Source organism: Labrus bergylta, chromosome 17 (genome assembly GCF_963930695.1).
Source record: "Labrus bergylta chromosome 17, fLabBer1.1, whole genome shotgun sequence".
NCBI classification, from domain to species: Eukaryota; Metazoa; Chordata; class Actinopteri; order Labriformes; family Labridae; genus Labrus; species Labrus bergylta.
Genome location: NC_089211.1, coordinates 6982088 through 7002567, shown reverse-complemented (window position 1 = coordinate 7002567; position 20480 = coordinate 6982088). Strand labels below are relative to the sequence as shown.

Below are 20480 nucleotides of genomic sequence, written 5' to 3'. Positions count from 1 at the left end.
CAGAGCATCCAGAAACCGCTGATAGTCTTTATGAGCAGCAACTTTCAGGCTGCATGAAGAGACTCCTTTAAAGGAGAGTGAAACCAACTGATGTGATTGGACATAACTGAAGCTCGCCATCATTAAAATTCCTCCTGCTGATACTGCAGTTCTCCCTCCAATAAAGTATTCATCCTCCTCCCTCCCTCCCTCTCTCTCTCCCTCTCTCTCTCTCTCAGTCTGCACCTCGCTGCTGCAGGACTGTGGACGTGCCTTTTGTCAGTGAAATGGATAAAGTTAGCTGGTCACACCCACTGAACCCTGGATATGTGACAGAAACTTAGTAAATGCCTTATTCCGGGAATTGTAATTAAGAAACATATATGATATATGATATGTGTACATCTTATTATGGCTTTGTATTAATCATTAAAGCTGCAGTGATACCTCTGATTTATAAAATAGATGTGAAAGGGGTTGATTGGAGTGTTTTGAACTTTTCTGCTCATCATTATCTGCAAGTATTTCTTTGTCTTATGAGTTTAATTCTGGAGAACATTACAGAGTAGTGTTGTAGTCAAGATCACACTAAACGAGACCGGGATGTACCGAGACCAGAGTGCTCAGAGCCTGAGACAAGACCAAGACCAAGGCAGGACGAGACTGAGACAAGACCGAGACATTTAGGGATCAAGCTCGAGTCAAGACCAAGACCATAAATGCTAATGAAAAATCCTCATCTTGTGTGCAGGGGGCGTGTCACCCTTAACACCGGGAAGGTTGCGGACATAACCAGGGGGATAAAAATCTAATTACAAATGAGTTTAAGTAATCCGTTATTTTTGTTTTATTGAGTGCATCAACTCCCAAACAAAATTCAAATCAATTAGTCAGGCCCAAGGCTGTTGGTTAAAGTAAAGTTTGAAAGTAAAGCCTGAAGTTAATTCATGTCAACAAATCAAACAGTACGGTTTCAACAGTTGTTGATAGTTTGCAGACGACATCAAGTCACTGGGTAGAACTCCAGACGGGGGGCAGGAAGTGATTTTGTGCTGTTTAAGGTCGTGTCAGTCGGTCAAATCTGGGGGAAACAAAGGAGGTACTTTTGAATCCCTAAAGTAGAGACACATAAAGGCGAAAAGTTAAAGAAGCTCACAGCAGCAGACATGGATTAAAAACCTCCGTCTAAAGTCTGGAGGAGCGGAGTCATGCAGACAACACTTACTGTATGTATGTGACCACTTAGTGAAGAATCATTTTAGACAATCATTTTGATTCCTTACTTTATTTATCTGGCTAAAATCTAAAGAAATATCAGAGGGGCAATATTCTGCACAGCCGGATGTCTGTATACATCCATCCATGTAGAGTTAATTAAAGTATGAAAACATAGATTCTCCAGCAGATCAGCCACACCCCTTATTATCAATAAGTCTTATCCTTTTTAAAATCAAAACGGGCGAGTTATAAACACTAATTAAACCTATTTCGTTTTTTTGAACCAGGCTTTTTTTAATGGGTGTGTATGTGACTTCCTGTGCTTCTGCAGCCAGCCTCTAGTGGACGCTTGAAGAACTGCATTATTTTGCACTTCCACATGGGTTTCACTTTTCAACACCAGAGGCTGCAGCATGAATGTGATGCAAAGAATCTTCTCAAAGACTGAACTGACCGGGTAGAGAGGATGGTAAACACTTTGTGCAGCACTGAGTCCAAGACCAATGTCCCTACAGGTATAACTGTATCTTATCGTAACATAACATAATTGTGAACTAACTGTGGAAATTTAGAAGAATATAAAAGATGAAAAGATGCAGAGAAGTTCTCTCTGCAAAAGACGTAGAGAACAAACATCCTCTGCTCTGCTGACACCTGAAAGTGTGTTGCATTGCTGCACTCAGAGGCACACAGAGAGACATAAACATGCTCAGGATGAAACCGAGGGGGGAGAAAGATGAGGATGTCAGCGCGGTGAGCAGAGAGGAGGTAAAGGGAGGCAGAGACGATGGAGCTGTGAGGCTGAAATGATGAGGGGAGGAGACGAGGGAGGGAGGGAGGGAGGACGGCAGAGAACAGAGCAGATATAACAAGGAGCGACTGAAAATAGAAAGAGAACGTGATGTAATACACAGATTTCAAGAGAAAAAGAACGCATGGTGATATCATGAAGTACGTATTTTCTTTAAACGTATATAATGCCATGTGGTTTATGGTTTACTTCAGACAGTTTACAAATGAATCAAACAAAAAAAGACTTTAGTGGACATGAACCAAATTCTGTTTGGTAACAAAAATCAACATGTAGACTTTATATAAGAGGTCAAACTCCTGAAGAGTGAAGCAAATGCTAAAAAGTGTCGTCTACCTGCATTCTTTCTAACGGCCAGCAGAGGGCGACTCTGATGGTTGCAAAAAGATGTTAGATTGCATAGAAGGGAGTTGATTTATTCCCTAATTGAACATTTTACTAATGAGTTTATGGTCTCAATCTGTAGTTCTGAAGTCTTCTTCAGTACAGCCTGATGTTGATTTTGTAACTCATGTTCCCGTTTAGATTCACATAGACCCGAAAGTAAGGGACGATTTAGTGCGGGGCCACTGGTGGCTACCACAGGCCTAGAAAAAGGTCTTCTTCAACATTTGGTTTTACTTACAAAAACTTCAGGAGTCAACTGCAAATTTTCAAGTTAAAAAATCAGGGTAGTGAACCTGTTTCTCAAAAGCCAAATTGGCATCCAAATTAGCATGACAGTTTCTGTAAACTATCCAAGTTGCTAACCCAGCTAGTGCTAGTGTGTCTGCTGGTAACTCAGCATTTCCAAACTCTCTCCTCTCCTCTAGTGTCACCCTGTCATGAATATATGGGCAAGGTGGCTCAAAAGAAAAGATGGCGTCAGCTGAAAGGTTAAAGTTGAGGCTACAAATGAGTAAACTATAAACCCATAGGTGACCTCACAGTGGCTAAAGACATTTCTTTAGTGGACAATAGATAAAGTCAGAAATCGGGGACAGAGAGAGAGAGATAGAGTGGGGAGTGACATGCAGGAAATGAGCCTCAGGTTGGATTCGTACATGAGGAACAGGAGCTAACCACTAAACCACCATTGCCTCAAAATGTTCTGTTTTAACCAAAGACTGGATAAAACACCAGTAGTAGTTTCTAGTAGTAGTAGTGATGTCACCTATTGGTCTCTGAAGAAGAAGTGGTATGCTGCCCAATGATGGCAGTGACCATATTAGAAATGCTGACCCCAACTGACTCTCATCTTTTCTAGAAGACGTGGAGTAAAGGCGAGCTAAATGAGTCTTCACATCGCTACATCACCCTCACCTGTCACAAAGATACAATTCTCCTCCACTACAGTTTCCACCAATAAAGAAATGAGCCATAGAGACCAAAACCTTTCTTTAACCAGGCTGTAATCAGGTTTATTTTTCTGCTGTAAAATTATACATTTTAACATGAAGCCTACTGGGGATTCTTTGGCTTTTGCAGCCAGCCTCTAGTGGACACTGGAGAAACTGCAGCTTTTTGCACTGATGCATTTTGAACATCTGAGATTGCTGGGCGGGTGGTTTTAAATTTAGCAAAGACTTTGTGTCCCCTCGTGTCAGTATTGTTCAGAGACAGAAGGGAAGGGGGGGGGGGGGGGGGGGGGTGTAGGGGGTGTAAGTGACACTGCAGCTGTCACACATGCATGCTCACTTGCCACAGCGAGTGTCTGTGATAGGCTGTTTAGTCCTTACAAACAAAGGCTCAACATTTCTACAATAACTCTGAGACATTGATGGGACAAATGTCCTATTTGTTTAAATTTGAACCATTTGGTTTTCTGAGTGTTAGCCTTAAAGCTGGATGTATTCCCCAACTGTCATCAACTTCAAAATGCAAACAAACTAGTGTCACTTTGTGTCATAATGTGGGAACACATGTGCTTTAACCCTTTATTATAAATTGAATGCATCCTGTGTATTGTCTTGTTTTCTTTGTCTGTCGTCCCTGAACGTGTCATTTTAAGCTCCTAACTCAAAGCGTTCCTCATTAAATCAGTGCAGCACCGGGTTGCAGTGTGAGGATGCTGCTCCTCGTGTGTTGAATATGAGTTGCTGCAGCTCCACCAAGCCTTTATCTAGCGGGTGGAGACCTTTACATATTTAACTGTTTGTTCTCTGGGACCCTCTGTGTCGTGTGTGTTCCTCTTTGCAAACAGCTACCTCCTCTGGATGAAAAGAGGCGTCCTGCTCGGCATCTCACATTCATCATTCATAGAGAACATTACATTCAGGCGTCCTTCAGGCAGCCCTGAGCGCGGTCTCGGTCTGATCCGGAGGGACTTCCTCCTCCTCCTCCTCCTCCTCCTCCTCCTCCTTCTCTTCTTCTTCTTCATGCTGCACGGAGATAAATATGTTGTTGCACCCTGCAGGCTGCAGCAGCACCGTCCCACTTCAGAGGAAGAATTTGGAAACAGCAACAAAGAGCTAATCACACAGGGCAGAAAACTGGAGCTGCACTGGCCTCTACAGGTTCAACGCAGGTTATTGCACTCACTCTGCAGCTTTTGAACTGTGATTAAACCTGTAGAGGCCACTGTGATGCACTGCACTGCTGCTGCCTGCAGGATGACACTCTCTGTGCTCACACTCTGTGTTTTCTTTTCACGTCCTTCATTCACTCCGGGTTTTCACAAGCTGACATTGTGCATGATAACACTCAGCACTATTTGTCTTATTCCAGCATGTTTGTTTCCTTCAGATCACTAAGCTCAGGAGTTATGAGTCTACTGTGATTGGATATGAAATATTTGGTCTTTGCTCCCACACCAAATGTAAAAAAATGAAGCCACTGACTTTTTCTGTGTGATGTCAGGGACAGTTTTTGTGAGGGGGGGTTACTGTGGAGTAAAGGGGTTTGGGTTTACTGCTCGCTGCCATCTGGAGGCAGAAAACCTAATTTAGCCAAAGAGGGTGCTGTGTGGGTGAGATGAGCATGACGAGAGGAGGATACTGCTGCTAAATTTAAATGTACCCAATACCTGAAAGAAATGAACTCCTTTTTAAAGCTGAACTCATGCAACTTTTGACCACTTGGACAACATATTAAAGCTTAAATACATCATTTGCATGTTTTATTTCACAAAGTTAGCAAAGCGTTTACAGATGATCCTCGCTATAATTTTGACTGTCACATGTTTGTTTGTGTGCATAGGTGTTACATAAGAATTTGTCACAGCCACGATGATGATCGATTGACCGAAGTGTTGAAGCGTCAAGTTTGATGTTTTAGACATCCTCGCCTCACATGTTTCTGTGACGCCGGAAGAGATCATATTCTGACGGGCTGGTAGAGCTAGAAACAAGGTTCACGTCATAATGCTGGAGCTTTCTTAATCAGCATGAGGAATCTAAAATTCACACTTTTTTCATCACAAGATAACCCGCCACAGAGCATCGTTAAAGTCCTGTGTTTTTGTGGTGGCAGCCCTTACGACCTCAGCTTCAGAGCGCCCCTCATCCTTGTCTCGCTGTCTTCCACTTCCCTCAGTAGCAACCGTTAGTTTAAATTGCTCTGAATGCTCAATATTTGATTTTATTCAAGATTCATTTCAAACAGAAACCGTAAAAACATGTCCTGCCATTAGCATCAGTTCTTAACATGGTAACAGTTGAAATTGTGGACTGTAAGACATGCTGTGTTGCTAAGTTACAAGGGGAGCGACTAGACGCCACTAGAAGGCGTCTTGTTTTAATCCTTGAAGGTTAGTTTGAGCGGCGCTCCTACTTTCATTTCGCCTCTCAACTCAACAGATATGTGAGGATTCATTTGGACACTTTTCTTAAGTTATGATAAAATAGTAGTTGTACAACCGAGCTTTGTGAGGCCGATGTGTAGTTTGTAGCATTGTGAAAACCCAGACACGCGTGTTTGTGCACTTTGGCTAACTTACTATCTCCAACGCTCTCCAAAAACAACGTTAACAAAGACCCAAACCGTTACAACATGGACGTGCATAAGTCCTTACTGTCCCCTGTGCCCGTCTTCATTTGGACTGGACGCTGCAGTAGAAGTGACACTGACAAACACGCCAATAGCGGACAGGGCTCTTATAGTCTCTGAACGGGAATATAATTTAAAAAAATGAACATCACACTGTGTTGAAGAAGACTTCAAACTTGAGATTGAGACCATTAACTCACGAGGAAACCGAAGGAATAAGTCAACTGAGATTCAGATTTCTTTTCGCTACCAGTGGAGTCGCCCCCTGCTGGCCATCGAAACACTGCACTTTTAAGGATTTCCACATTGGTTGCAAACTGTAACAAATCCTCTAAGTGTCAAGTGTTTGTTTAGGTAACACTCCTGTGGATGGTGTTGAATGGTTGAAACAAATGACATATCGTCTTTATATGTCGGAGGGCTTGTTGGAAGATATGAGAAGAAAAACAGTAAACTTTTTATAGGAGTGAAAACCTCTGACACATGACTGGATGTAGACCCAGGTTCTGCAAGAATTTCAGTCAAAATGGATCTATCAGTCATAACCGGCGTTTCAGAGTAACTCTATCTCTCCCCTTCTGAACGTGTGTGTGTGTGTGTGTGTGTCCTTTGTGTGTGTGTTATGCCCGCCTCTCTCTTGCCTGCCGGGTACTTTCCACAAACACAGACCTGCTCCACAACATTCCCACATGTTAGCAGGTTAGCAGCTAATGCTTTTGCACACACAGGCGGCCTCACAGTGTTGGTACAGACTAAGACACCATGTTGGTTAAATGCCTCACTGCCTGTGTTTACTACTGTGCATGTATTGCTGCATTTCTGTTTGCAGGAAATAATTTCCCATATTTCCTCTCTGGGGATCAATAGAGTATTATCCTAATTCAGGAAATATCTTTCTTATCTTCTATTTTTTATCCAGGTGTAATCAAAACATCAATTATCTCTGTATTGCACTATTTACACAAAGCAGCATCATTATTCAGTTGCAGAAGTTGTCTTGACAGATGCAGGTCTAATATTGACTGTTTTTATCTACTGTTTGGTTCGCTGCAAGAACTGCAGGGTGGAGTAAATCTCCACCTTTTTTACTGAAATGGCTTCCTGTGCAAATGCTGATGACTGTTACCCCAGTGCAATGAGGGAACAAATACATATATATGTACATGATGCATACAAAGGAATCTCTGTCACACAGAAGAAGAGCGTCCGCAGAATAATCTGATGTCGCTGGTGACATCCTTTTTCAAGACAGAACTTGGTGAATTTTCTCAGGAATCTTCGAGAAAAAGTCGAGAAGAGTGAGGCAACACTGAGTGAACAGCTAACCTTTTAAAGGTGCATAATAATGTGTGTTTCTTATAGCATATCCCCCAAAATGGTTTCTATGATATCTAACAAAAACATTAAGCATGGCGCATTTCATGCAAAAATGTCTGACTGTTTTGAAGGAACTTAATGTAGCGCTGTTTCCTCCCTGCATGACATGTTGCTAATGACGTGAAAGAGTCTCTTTGATTTGGGCAAAATCTACTTTGGTTAGGTTGAGAAACACATCCTGGTGAAGACAGATTTGGATGGCGCTGACTTGGTTCAGTTGGTAGAGCATGCAGCTCAATCCTCGTCACAGTGTTTGCAGGTTCCACTCCTGAGCCTGACGCTGTTGGGTGAATCTTGTCCTCCTCTCTCTCTTCCTACATGTCCTGTCTCTCTAACGTCACTAAAGGCCGAAAGTCCCCCCAAAATCTTTAAAGAATTCTGCCTTGACTTTTGTTTCATAAGGTATTTGCAGGCTGAAAGTCCCAAATTGTTTCTCAGTGAGTGCACAAAACCCCCTGACAAAGCACGTGAAATTTTCTCCACACCCTGAATTTTCTTCAAATTTTCAAGGTGAGCTGCATGTGTGAACGCAAACGGCAGATTTTTCTTTGCTCTGGCTATACCTGGAATTTTCTCTGGTACATTGTCCATGTGAAGTCGAGGTGGAAGGATTTGAGAACGCAGCAGGAAATATTCAGGACTATACACCGTTATCAAGCGGGAGAGGATGGTGACGATTAACCTGCCACCGGCACGAGACTGATGCGATCTTCATGAAACCGCCTCACTATGTTTCCTCTTAGCTAGCATGTTCACGCATTCTTATAGCGTGAACTAGTTGAAGCACACGCTGTAACGTCTGTAGCTTTGTCTACTATACTTCTTCATTGTTCTTTAAACATCATGCTTTGCCTCAGGAGATCCCGCCCCTCTCCTCCCGTCCGTCAGGGAAAACTTAACGCTAAGAGGGACGTGTTGAAGAACAGTTTTAGGGGCAAGCAGTCCTGAAATTTCCTGAAAGAAGTGCATGTGTGAAAAGGGCTCATTGTTCCTGCAGAAAGGTCCAAATTGGCTCAGAACTAGAACAGACTGTTTCACTGCATCTGTTTGAGTTTTTGGCGGCAGTATGTTTTTACTTTTCTTGTACTGGCCCTTTAAAAAGATTTCCTCCTGCTCTTGTTACTTATCTGCCTCTGAATACACACAGTTTGTATCACAGTCTGCCTCGTGTTGTTGATACACCAGGTGACTGAACATTTACTCATCAGTAGAAACGAGACGACGACTTCAACAAACCAACCACAGCCCTCGTTTTGACTGACAGCCCGCTCTCTGCTGTTTGTACATGGAGCAACATTTAAATTCTAAAAATAATATGACCCCACCGACCTTGTCTGTTAGGACTAAGCTGAATATTTCTATTTTTGTTATCGTCAACAAATCCCATAAAAACACTCCACTAAAAAGCACATAAATGCTGGCAGAAAAATAAACATTACATTTAAAAAAAGACATTTGTTAGTCTCAGGAAGACTTTTTACGTTTGAATGTCCACATGATTTAAATGCTTATAATATCCCTGTTTTCTAATTTGTTTGTTTTTTATTAAACTTTTTGGGGTCACTGCAATTAAGATTTGGGTTGAAAAAGGTCAAAACCATTATTTTTACTCACCAATAAACTTTTGAAACAAACGTTGACGTCTTTATTGGTTGGATTTTGAAAGAAAAATCTCATTTCAAACATGTAAACCCGGAACATAAACTGGTTTTTGTAAGTCTCTGCTCTGGGGCCGCTGAAATGAGGACATTCCTGTTAGACAGCCTGGGAGGAATTTGAATAGTTCAGAGGAACCGCCGGGCGCTGATTGGTCAATTGCGACATATTTTCAGCGCACCAGTCTGTCAGTCAACGGATCCCAGAGAGCTGATTGGCTCTCCCAGAAGAAGGCGGACTCTGCGTCTTGGGTATATATAATCTGGTTTCAGGCCATCTGCAAATGATTGCTGGCTTTGTGGGGGAGGCGGATCGGTGTGTCCAATGTTTCTCCACAGAGCTGACTCGAACCTTTCTCCTCCAACAAAACGCTTCCCTCTGAGATAGCTGAGAGTCGCTTTTCTTCTCCCGGAGAGGAGCCGTACCAGCGATGATCAACACCATGGAGTGCGTATCGGACGCACAGAGCCTGATCTCCATCTCTTTAATGAAGATCCACAACTCCAGGACGCAGAGAGGAGGCATCAAGCTGCACAAAAACCTGCTGGTCTCCTATGTGCTGCGGAACGCCAGGCAGGTCTACATCAAGGAGAAATACGCGGAGATCTACAGGATGCAGCAGTACGAGGAGGTGATGACTGTCTGCAACGAGATCCAGGAGCTCAACCCGCTGGATCTGGACGCAGAGGACGCGGAGGATGAGGAGCAGGCGCGGGCTGCTTGTTGCGGCGGAGAGGAGGTGAGTCTGTGCGGCGCTGCGTGCCACCGAGGCGCGGCGCAGTCAGCAGCGCACACCCGGACAGCGAGCGCTCTGCACGGCTGCTGTGCGCTGGAGGAAGACAGTAAGGAGCCGGAGCCCTGCTACTACCGGAGCTGCTGCATGGAGTCCTCTCCGGTGTCACAGTGCGAGCAGTTCTCCATGAACAGCTCCGCGTACTGCAACAAAACCACCGTGCTGGACTTGGACACGCATGTTGTGACCACGGTGGAGAACGGTTACCTCCACCAGGACTGCTGCTGCGACGCGCTCCAGTGCGGACAGAGCGCGCAGTCCCCGGCCAAGAAACGGAAGGTGGACTTCGGTTGTTGTGTGTCCGACGTGGAGGAAATCTCGGATTTTACAGCAGCTCGCAAAAGAGCGAAACGAGAAGACTGCTTGTTCTCACACCCGGACTACACGGACACTTCCAACATCTCCAACCTCATCTCCATCTTCGGATCGGGGTTTTCAGGGCTGCTGAGCAGACAGTCGGACTTGGAACAGATCTGTAGCAAGCAGGTCCTGGCCAGTCTGGGCGCGTGGACCCGGGCGATTGTGGCGTTTTAAATCAAATACTTTATTTGAGGGGAGACCGGGGTCACATGTAACATGTTTTCAACTAAATATTGGTAAACAATACCCAGTAGTTATTGTCTGCTGCCAGTTTCTATATGGGTCATTTTGAACACAAAGACATGTTCCCACACTGTTCTCCACATGTTCACTTTGCTTTATGTTGAAAAGGATGTCATGATTGCGAAACCTTGTGCAGCAACTGCTCTGTGAATGTTCAAGAAAGATTTTTTATTTTGGTGGAAAAGTTTCTGAAACCTTTGGGGAATGTTCTCAGAAAAAGTGAGGACATTCTTGTAAGGTTACAGAAAATAAATGGGAGCAGAGTTTTTTTGTTTGCCAATAATTAAGAGGTGCAGAAAGGAACATTTCTGCAGAGAATTGTTGCATTTTTCAATCAAATCACTGTCTGTTAATGCAGTTTAAAACTTACAATTTCTTGTTACTCTCCTGTGATGGATTGCTGATTCTGTAAAATAAGGTTTACAAATAATTTTGTGAAAATTTAAACCCTATTGATTTAATTTGAACATTGAAATGATTGCTAAAATGGCATTCTTCGCTAAACATGTGTTCGCAAACTGACTCAAACGTTAGCTAACAACTTCAAAATATACAAAAGAATGAAGTATAGTAAGTCAAGGGGCACATTTGTCTTGAACAAATCCTGTATAATTTATGTGAGGGTTTGTCATTTTTTTGGCGCACACTGGGTGACATCACCCACACTTCTGATTGGCTGAAAACTTGAAGCGTTACAGCTGAACCTGGTCTCCCCTGTACTAGGTCTAAATCAACTTTATTTTTGCAGGAAAAAAAAAGAAAAAGATATTTAAATGGAGCATTTTAATGACAGCAGTTTGACAGGGAGGGGAAAGACTTTGTGCCATATGTAACATTTATGCTTCTCCTGATCGACTTCTGTTGCCTTAAGTCTGATGCACATTTTGCTGCGAGCTTTTGTCTAAAAGTGAAAGTGACTGAATGTGTCTCCTGTCCTGAAAAAAAAAAAAATCACCTCTGGGTTGAAATGGACGTCTTTGCACATTTGAGCAGTTTGTTGTCATGTCTAACACAAATTCAAGACTCCCTCCGAAACACTTCAAAGGTACATGGACTGAACCAACTCATATCACTTCATGAGTGCCAACACTTAAAACCTGGGACACTTTTTTTTGGGCTTATTTTGGTCGTCACTTCACCTGTGTGCTGTGTGACACTAAAAAAACAGCCTGGTTTCATTTTGGCGGTTTGAACTCCTCCTCTCTTAATCATTGTGTTGCTCAAAGCCTCCACAGCGATTCATGAATCCAACACGTTTTGGTTTTGTGAGTTAGTTTTTTTTAAATTTGAGATCTGTTTGTTTTGTAAAAGAATGATGTGAGTCCTTTTGTTTTAAAAAGGCAAACTCCTGATTTTTAGCCATAACCCCCCCGAGAGTCCACGCATTAGCTTTATGAGCACTATGTGTACCAAAATAAAGAGAGTATTCAGCCATTCTCTACATATTTTGTTGTTATTCTTGTATTTTTGTGCTTAATAAAAATTGTATATCACCGGGTAAAACTGTTCCAGAAAATATTTGTTAAAAATTTATAATCTTAATAAAAAATGGAAATCTTAACTGTTGTGTTTGACTGCGGTTACCATGGTAACATCCTGAGAAAACCTTTTAATATATTTATAACACACACATGCCTAAGCATAAAACTAATTTCAAAGAGTTTATAAGCGGTTATTGATGCCTTTATTTGGAGTTTAAGCTCCTGTGAGGAACTATCTTTGTGCATTTTGGCGCCCCCTGTGGCCAAAACAGTACATAGCTTTTATCTTTGTCCTGTTCATATTATGTATTTTTTAAATGAAAAATGTCATCAAGCTTCCTTCTTATAGTCAAACATATCACTAACCATGAATCTTTTAATGCGTACAATCTTTAAAAAACAAGTTTTTAGCATTGTGTTGTTCTCTCTTCTGACACCTACCCTGCGGCTGAATTTACACGCATTAAAAATAGCCATACAAAATATCATAAAAAATCAATCTTCTCGCTGATGTACGCTTTAACTTTTTTAGGTCATAAAGATGCATCAGTGTTTAGCTCAGTCTGTTAAATAAGCAGATAAAAACTCCCTCACTGGAGCTTTAAAAAGTATTTTAGTCGGCTAAAAAATGCAGCTATAAATGTTTATAAGATATTTTAAAGGTTCTTCCTGTCCAATGAACATCATCAGTCAACGGTTTTTAGTGTTCGTATATATATATGTATATATATAAATTTTAACCACATGATAAAGTCTGTAAAGGGTAAAGTATTGATTGTATAACAAGCTAGCAGCTACAGCCAGCGGATGGTTAGCTTAGCCTAGCTTAGCACAAAACCTCAGTAAACAGTTAGCAATGATTTGTCGATAAAGGTAAAAAAAAAAATCGTTCAACCTGCATCTCTAAAGCTTATTAGCTAACACAATATATATTCTTTCTTCCATCCGTACAAACACTCTGACATTTTAGAGACAGCGCCAACAGACAAAGCTTTTTGCGCAGGCAATGGCCGTCTTAGCTTTTAGCATCCTGAGCGCTAAAACACCCACTGCATCAGCTGTTTTTGTTGTTGCGCTCACAGTTAGAAACACTTCAATTTAGGAAACAGCACCATGCTCCCTCCTCCCTCACTGACCAATCAGAATCAAGAAGGGGCGGGACTTCTGATATAAGCGTTGTAAATATCAATGGTGGAGGAGAAACTAATCTTACTCGTCTTTTTAGAGGCTACAGGTGTAGAGCTGATGCTAATGCTATGACAGGATTCATTTACTGTGATATTTCCTTTAATATAAACACTGAGCTATCAAAACACACCTAAAAGTCTTTACAGTGGGAAGTGGAGGATACATTTTGTAACCTAGCAACAAGTTCAAATTCCTTGTGTGTGTGTGTGTGTGTGAGTGCGTGTGTGTGTGCGTGTGTGTGTGTGTGTGTGTAAGCATACCTGGCAGCAGCAACTTGCGTTAGAGGAACAACAAATCGACTGAAGAGACGGCGCACAATGTGTACGAGTCTGTATAGCAGGCTGAGTGTCCGCTGGTCATGGGTCAAAAAACAGTCCTAATCAGTGCTCTGAAAAAGGAATGAAGAAAATCCATCATCTGTATCAGTTGTAAGCCTGTAAAAACTTCCACCAATGTCTGCCACGAGGTACCAATCTGATGAACCAATCACACGCCTCCCTGCTCTACCTCTACCTCTTGGGTCCACTAGCTCACACTCAAAGCTTGTGACAGATGACAGAGTTTATACTGTGAGTTTACTTACCACTGAATGAGACATGAGACGACGTAGTTTCTACACAATGCAAGAGATGAGCTGAGGTCCACTTCTGGAGGGACGGCGCTCGAGCATGTAAGTGAGGGGGCGTGGCTTTAGAGGGAGCACAGAGGGGAGGAGGTGTAGACGGAGCACTGAGGGAATGCTACTTTCAAAATCATGCTAGTTTTAGAAAAAATGACCAACCCTGCCTTTAATGTTCGATCCAATGATAATCTATTTTTAGCCTTTCAGCTTGATGTCATGAGGCTTCAAGATTCAAGTCTTTGTTGTCATTTTGCAAACGAAGCATTGAAACATCTCCCTGAGCATTAGAGTAAAAACTGTATTTTCAGGGACTCAAACAGTGCAGGGTCAATAGGACAAAGATGCACTTCTTGGTGCTAATTATTAAAACGGGAGAATTTCATTTTCAAGTTGGTTTTCATATTTTAAAGGAGTTTGTTTTGTGAACGATTGGAGCAGGTAAACATCCTCAAACTGTCTCAAACGAGTTAAAGTTGTAACTGTCTGTCTTCTACTTCTTCTTCTGCATTTTATCAAATCGGCTTAATAACTTTTTTAATGTTTTCTTCTAATGAGTTGCGCTTCTGTCATCATGTTTTGATGTCCAAAGTAGTGTTGTAGTCAAGACCACATTAACCGAGACCGAGACATACCTGAGACCAGAGTGCTCCGAGACCGAGACAAGACCAAGACCATAAATATCACAGAAAAATCATCATCTTGTGTGCAGTCACTCAATTAGACCATAACACCGGGGAGGTTGCAGCCTTAACCGGGGGATAAAAATCAAACTACAAATGAATTAAAGTTATTTGTTCTTTTAAAAAGGGGCGTTTTCCTTTTTGGGCTGTAGTAGCTCAGTCTGTAGGGACTTGGATTCAGAACTGGAGGAATGCCGTTGCTGACCAGAACATGGAAGATGGTCTGGTAGCTGGAGAGGTGTCAGGGCACTTCCTGAGGTGACCTTGAGCAAGGCACCAAACCCCCACTCTGACATCTCTCCACTAATGCATGTCCACAGCTCCTGTTTGTGCATGTCTCTCAGTAACAGAATGTGTAAAACCAGAATTTCCTTCATGGATTAATAAATTATGTCAAATTCACAGGTATGATGTGGAAAAACAGCCTGTCAGTGGTGGTCTTGACCGGCCTTGATTTAAAATCTGGAGTCCGCCCAGTCTGACACTGAGACAAGATCGAGTACAACTGCTTGCTTTATGTGACCGAGACTAAGACTTTCAAAAAGTGGTGTCAAAATCAGTCTTGACTGGGTCCACAACACGAGTCTGAATTGCCTTGTTGCTGAAACGTGATTTAGAAATTAAATCGCCTCGCTTCAAAAAAGTAACTTAAAATAACAATTAAAAAAGTTTTAACAAGAGATGGCCAACTTTTATAAACACAATCACTGATTGTACATGTGATGACAAATGAGGTTTTTCAGTGAGAATATTGAACTTAAGATGCATCTTAAATCTGCAGAATAAACTAATGAGAGCACCTTCAAGGAGCTGATAACACCATGCTGTTTAAAACTACAAACTCTTCTCTCATAGAAAAGAACTTTAACTTATGGCAGAGCAGTGGTATGAGACACATGCTTCAGATTGTACAGATTGTTTACTATTTCTGGTAAACTTCATACAAAGGCCCCTTTGCGTTTTAGCTCCCTCCCCCCGTCATGTGAGTCATCCTCCCCTCTTCATCTCCTCAAACAGAACTGTGAGTCCTGTTATCTCTGCTCTGTGCCACTTGGTGGTGTTCTTTAAAATCAATGAATGAAGATATCAGCGTGGGGCTGTGTATGCAGAGCGGAGCCACCTCACACTGACCCTCCCTCCTTCCTCCCCCCTCTCCTCCTCCCCTCCGCCTCTCTTTGGTCCTCCTCCTCCTCCTCCTCTTCCTGGCTGCCTCATTTTTCTGACTGAGGCATCGCTCTGCAACAACACATCACATCCATCGCGGCTGCTGCTGCTGCTCGTTTGCTCCTGCAGTTCTGCAGAATTCACCCAGCTGCTGTTTTACCCATAATTCCTTGCAGCAGGTAGGTTGCAATGAAAGAGAGGATGCAGTGTGAACAATGTGTTGTGTAATTCTGCAGAAATGTGCTGCAAAAGGATTCAGAATCTGATTGTTTTGCACAGAGTCAAACTAAAAGAATCACTGCTTGAACATGGATGTTTGTAGAAAATAAAAGGAGGGAATGATCTCCGTCCACGGGGCAGCCCACTCTGCTGATGACGATGGCGTGGACAATGGTTTTTGTTTCATGGTGCAGACACAGCTCCTCCATCTGGATCGGGGAAGAGTGACACCCAGGAGCGCACACATGCAATCAAAACAATTGATTTTTTTATTTTTATTGAAGTGGTTTTACCTTTATTTTATTCCCTTTATTTGTAGTTTTGAATACTTTCCTTTCCTAAATGTCATTTGTTTATGTCTACGTCCTATTAAAAAAAACATAAATCGTACACTGAATATTTATGCACAAAACAAAACCCTGAGACAGCCAACATATACAACATTTTAAAATATGTGTTTGAACACTAAAATAAATGGCATAAAAGTGTTAAGATCTGAGAATAAAGGTTGAAATTTACAGGAAAGTCAACACATTTCTGCAGATTTGTGTGTTTATTTGACTTCTGTTATCACCTTTAAAGGACAAAACCAGGTGGTGGGGTGACGTGAAGGGGGTGTGTGGTGACCAGTGTTTGTTGTGTGTGTGTGTGTGTGGAGGGGGTTGCTGGGGGGAAGAGGAGGAGGGCTAGACAACAGAGGGAATAGAGGGGGGGCTATGAGGGAGGCATGCTTTGTCAGGAGAGGGGGTTGATGTGTTGGGAGGAGGAGGCCACATGTGACAGCAGAAGGGAGGAATGAGGAGGGGGGCAGTGTGTGTGTGTGTGTGTGTGTGTGTGTGTGTGTGTGTGTGTGAATGTGTGTGTGTTGAGGGAGGAGGGGGGGTGGGGGGGACTGTCGGGAATAGGTGCAGCGGCACAGAGAGGCAGACTGTGGCAGCAGAGATCGAACAGGTCAGCCAGGCCGCTCAGAGGTCTGAGGGGGGAGGGGTCGAGGGAGGGGGTGTGATGCAGAATGGGTCCAGGCGAATGTGAACACGTCTGAAACTGCCTTTTTAAAAAAAAAAAAAATCCAGTTTCTCTCCGTTATATAAGTTGGCCTATTTTTTTTTCAGTCTTGAAATTTAAAAAAATATCACATTTGGTATAATATTGTAAGTGTAGAGTAAACACAGGTCCATGAAAATGTAAATGTAAATTAACCCTTTAAAGAAGACAGGTAAACTCGCCAGAAGTTTAACTCTACATTCAGTGATAACAAGTCAACACAGGGCTGCTAACTTTTTGATTTGAGCTTGGAGTGAGATCTGCATCTATCACTAGGTTGACTGAGGAACAGAGGTTAGATCAGGGTTTACCGCACCAAACCGTACTGAACCAGACCAGACCCTTTGGTGGAATCGAGGCTTTATTCAGAGACCTTAAGTCTTAAATAGCCGTGGTCTATTTCCGGTCGCCATCTTGATCTTTTTATAGCCAGAGGTGACCATATTTGCCTCTAATCTGGTTGACACGTTGCTGTGGTAGCAAGTTGTCACTCACAGGTAGCCACGCCCTAAATCGTCCCCTACTTTACGGTCCATTTGACTCTAAACAGGAGCATAATTTACAAAACCAACATCATGCTGGATTGAAGAAGACCTCAAACTAGAGTTTGAGATTATGAAGTCATTATGAAAATATTTAATGAGGGAATAAACCAACTGAGAAGTGCGTTCATTTTCTCATAGTCTCCAGACTATTTTTGCAACTGGTGGAGTCGCCCTCTGCTGGTCGTTTGAGAGAATACAGGTTAAGAGCAATGCTGCACTGGCTTCTTTATTCAGACCTTATTGTATAATCTTCCTATAAACAATTTTAACTGAACAAAGATTTAAGGTGAATAGATCTCCTGATTATGTTCTGTAAAGGTTAGCTTTAAAGGCTATTAGTGCATTACTGCCACCTACTGGACTGGGGTGGAATTGGGGGAAGAGCAGTTCTCAGAGCAAGCAGTCAAATTCAGTAATTACTAGAGTTGTAGTACTCAAAATCATTAAGACTGGTCTCGGGACCACTTTTTGAATGTCTTTGTCTCGTCTCGGAATTGGAAGCATTTTTACTCGGCCTTGTCTCAGACTGGGCGGACTCCAGATTTTAAATCAAGACCAGTCAAGATCACCACTGATCGACTATTTTTCCACATCACACAAGATGATGATTTTTCAGTGATATTTATGGTCTTGGTCTTGGTCTCGACTTGTTCTCACCCCCTGAATGTCCTGGTCTTGTCTTGGTCTCGGAGCACTCTGGTCTTGGTCTCGGTTAGTGTGGTCTTGGTGTGGTCTTGACTACAACACTAATAATTACAACAAAAAGAATCGCTCTGAAGTATCTCTACTTTTCCTTTGTTAACACAGAAGAGCCAATGACAATGAAAGTGTTGTTTGTGATGTCGATATCGTAATAATAAATGAATATGTCTGATGAAATCATACGAAAACAAGTGTAGCTACACCTTTCAGGGAGTAACTTCTATTTTTAAAACATGTAATAATGTTGTATTTAGATATAAGATAATTATGTTCACTGCAGTTTAAGTTAAAAAACGTCCTCCTGAATGTGGAAATAAACATATTAGAGAACGTTATTTGCATTAACGAGCGATTAAATCCTTGCATTAAAAGTAAAACTATTGAGTTAAAAAAGGAAACTCTCCTGGGTACATTTTCATATTAATATAAAACAGACTTTAGATAACGATACACAGAAACAGGGTCTCACTATTATTTGCATACTGGAAAATAGACCACACCCTTATTTACATATAGGCCACTCCTGTATTTGCATAATACCGCGGCGCAGACCACTCTGCTTTGCATGCTATTTGCATGTCAATGACGACCAAACCACTCCCAGAAGTTCATAAATTAGAATAATAATCACAGACCACACCTCTTAGTGATGAGGGAGGAAAAATCCTGCCCCACATTTCAACATTCACAGTAACAGAACATGCTGCGTTTTGATATTGATTAGCTGCTCGGTTCAAAACTCAAGGAGGATTACACGGCACCGTTTGGATGGATTAACATTAATTAGGCAGTTAATATTAAAGCAAAGAGAGCTCATTCATAGTGATATGATTCTTACAATATTCAGGTTTTTTTTAAACATCTTCCTTCATTTTTTTTCTTTTACTTTATTTCCCTAAAAACCTCACTTCACAGTTTAGTGCTCGATTTATTGAGTCCAGTTCCTTTTAATTGTGTCTGTTGCTTTTATTATTTACTGACTTTAAAGGAAGAATGTGCTAAATGTTCCACATAAATACATAATAAATCCAGTCTATCCAGTGTAAATGTGTCTCTGAGTCATGACTGTCTACAATGAGTGAGAAGCTCGAGTCCCGCTGGCTGTGTTGTTGTCAGAGCCGTGTTTACATGGACGGGACGGCCGGCTCCTCCCTTTGTGTATAAAAGCTGTTTTAGTCAAGGACTAGAGAGAAGAAGAAGAACATACTCACTGATTATTTGGACGTCACGTAAGAGTTTTTAGATCACGCTCATTCTTTGTAAATTAACATGCAATGTGAAGCTACGAGCTAACTAAAGAGCGCAAACATTAGCATGCTAACACAACAATGCAGGACACAGGTGATTGCAGCTTCAGCAAAGGACAATTTAGTCCGCCGCTTAAATTGTTTTTAATTATGGTGTGTTCTAATTGATTTCTCCTTCATGTGAACGCGAGTGGTGAGGGGTTGGCAGTTCAGTATGGAGGAGGTGTTGCCAAACAGCAGTTTGTTTTGTTCTGGAGCTCAAGGGCGACCTCTACTGGATCAAAAAGTCGCACATTCTTCCTTTAAAAATATTTAATGCTTTTATTGGTTATTTCAACTTATGGCTTCTAGACACTTTTTGTTGTTTCTATCTCTTTTAATTGCTTATTTATCTTCTTACCAGTCGGTCCTCTTGTTCTCAACCTGAGTCGCCTGGGTTCCTGTGTTGCCTGAATTCTGATCATGTTCAGGTTCTGACGTTGGTTAGGTTTTTTGTTTGGGTTCTTCTACTGTTGGGGTCTTGTTGTTGTTTTGGGTTCTAATGCTTCTGCACGTGTCAAATCACTTTGTAAACCCTTGTTTTTAAAAGTGCTCTATATACAAAATTATTCTTTTAATTAAAATGTTCTCAATTTGAGCTTCCAAACTTTGCAGACTTTGTGAAAGTTAAGTGTCTGACATCATTACAGAAGGGATCCCTGCAAAGAGAGACCCTTTCTGTTTCAGAGGACGGTGATTTTTTTAACATCCATTTCATCGCAATCCTCAAGGCCACCAGACTCCAAAGACAAAAACAGTCATTTTACGTCACAGAACGAGGGAACTGCCGATCTTTTGCTGCCCTGGCAGTTAGTTTTCTTGCAGCAACAAACAGTATTGAATCCAACTTAAACATGATAAACAACAAAATCACACAGTAACACAAACAGAACAGATTCAGGAAGCTGCTGAGCTGCTGTGTTTTCTAAAATAACAGATTTTCGTTAATTTGGAGTTCAGTGGCTTCGAAGAGAGTGAAATCATCCTCCTCTTCAGACAGCTGTTTTGATTTAATGGAAACTTAATGGAGTTTTAAAAACCTAACAGTTTTAGTGTTAAATCTGAGCATAACAAGTTGTAGTTTGAGGTTATCACAGGACTTGTGACCGCTTACCTTTTGCAGCTCAGGTAAGAAAATAACAAGAA

General features: G+C 41.8%; 1 protein-coding gene and 2 long non-coding RNA genes across 3 annotated transcripts in view; all 3 read left to right on the top strand.

The window, feature by feature from the left end:
- The window catches only part of LOC136183200 (uncharacterized), a 7686-nt gene extending 6393 nt beyond the window's left edge, over window positions 1–1293 (top strand). Inside the window, exon 3 of the long non-coding RNA XR_010669033.1 lies at window positions 219–1293. This is a non-coding gene — a long non-coding RNA (uncharacterized lncRNA). The remainder of the gene's footprint in view (window positions 1–218) is intronic.
- Window positions 1294–9028: 7735 nt separating this feature from the next.
- On the top strand, window positions 9029–11964 carry ier5l (immediate early response 5-like). The gene has a single exon (XM_020640057.3). It carries the CDS (start codon window positions 9438–9440, stop codon window positions 10332–10334), a length of 897 nt encoding a protein of 298 aa, XP_020495713.1. The 5' UTR covers window positions 9029–9437; the 3' UTR covers window positions 10335–11964.
- A 3601-nt stretch (window positions 11965–15565) lies between these two features.
- LOC136183201 (uncharacterized) lies at window positions 15566–16291 on the top strand. Its single transcript, XR_010669034.1, has 2 exons — window positions 15566–15717; window positions 15861–16291. It is a non-coding gene; the product is annotated as an uncharacterized lncRNA (long non-coding RNA).
- The last annotated feature ends 4189 nt before the right edge of the window (window positions 16292–20480 follow it).

Excerpts from the sequence above, each read along its gene's own strand:
- ier5l (XM_020640057.3), top strand. The coding sequence starts at position 9,438 with ATGATCAACACCATGGAGTGCGTATCGGACGCACAGAGCCTGATCTCC.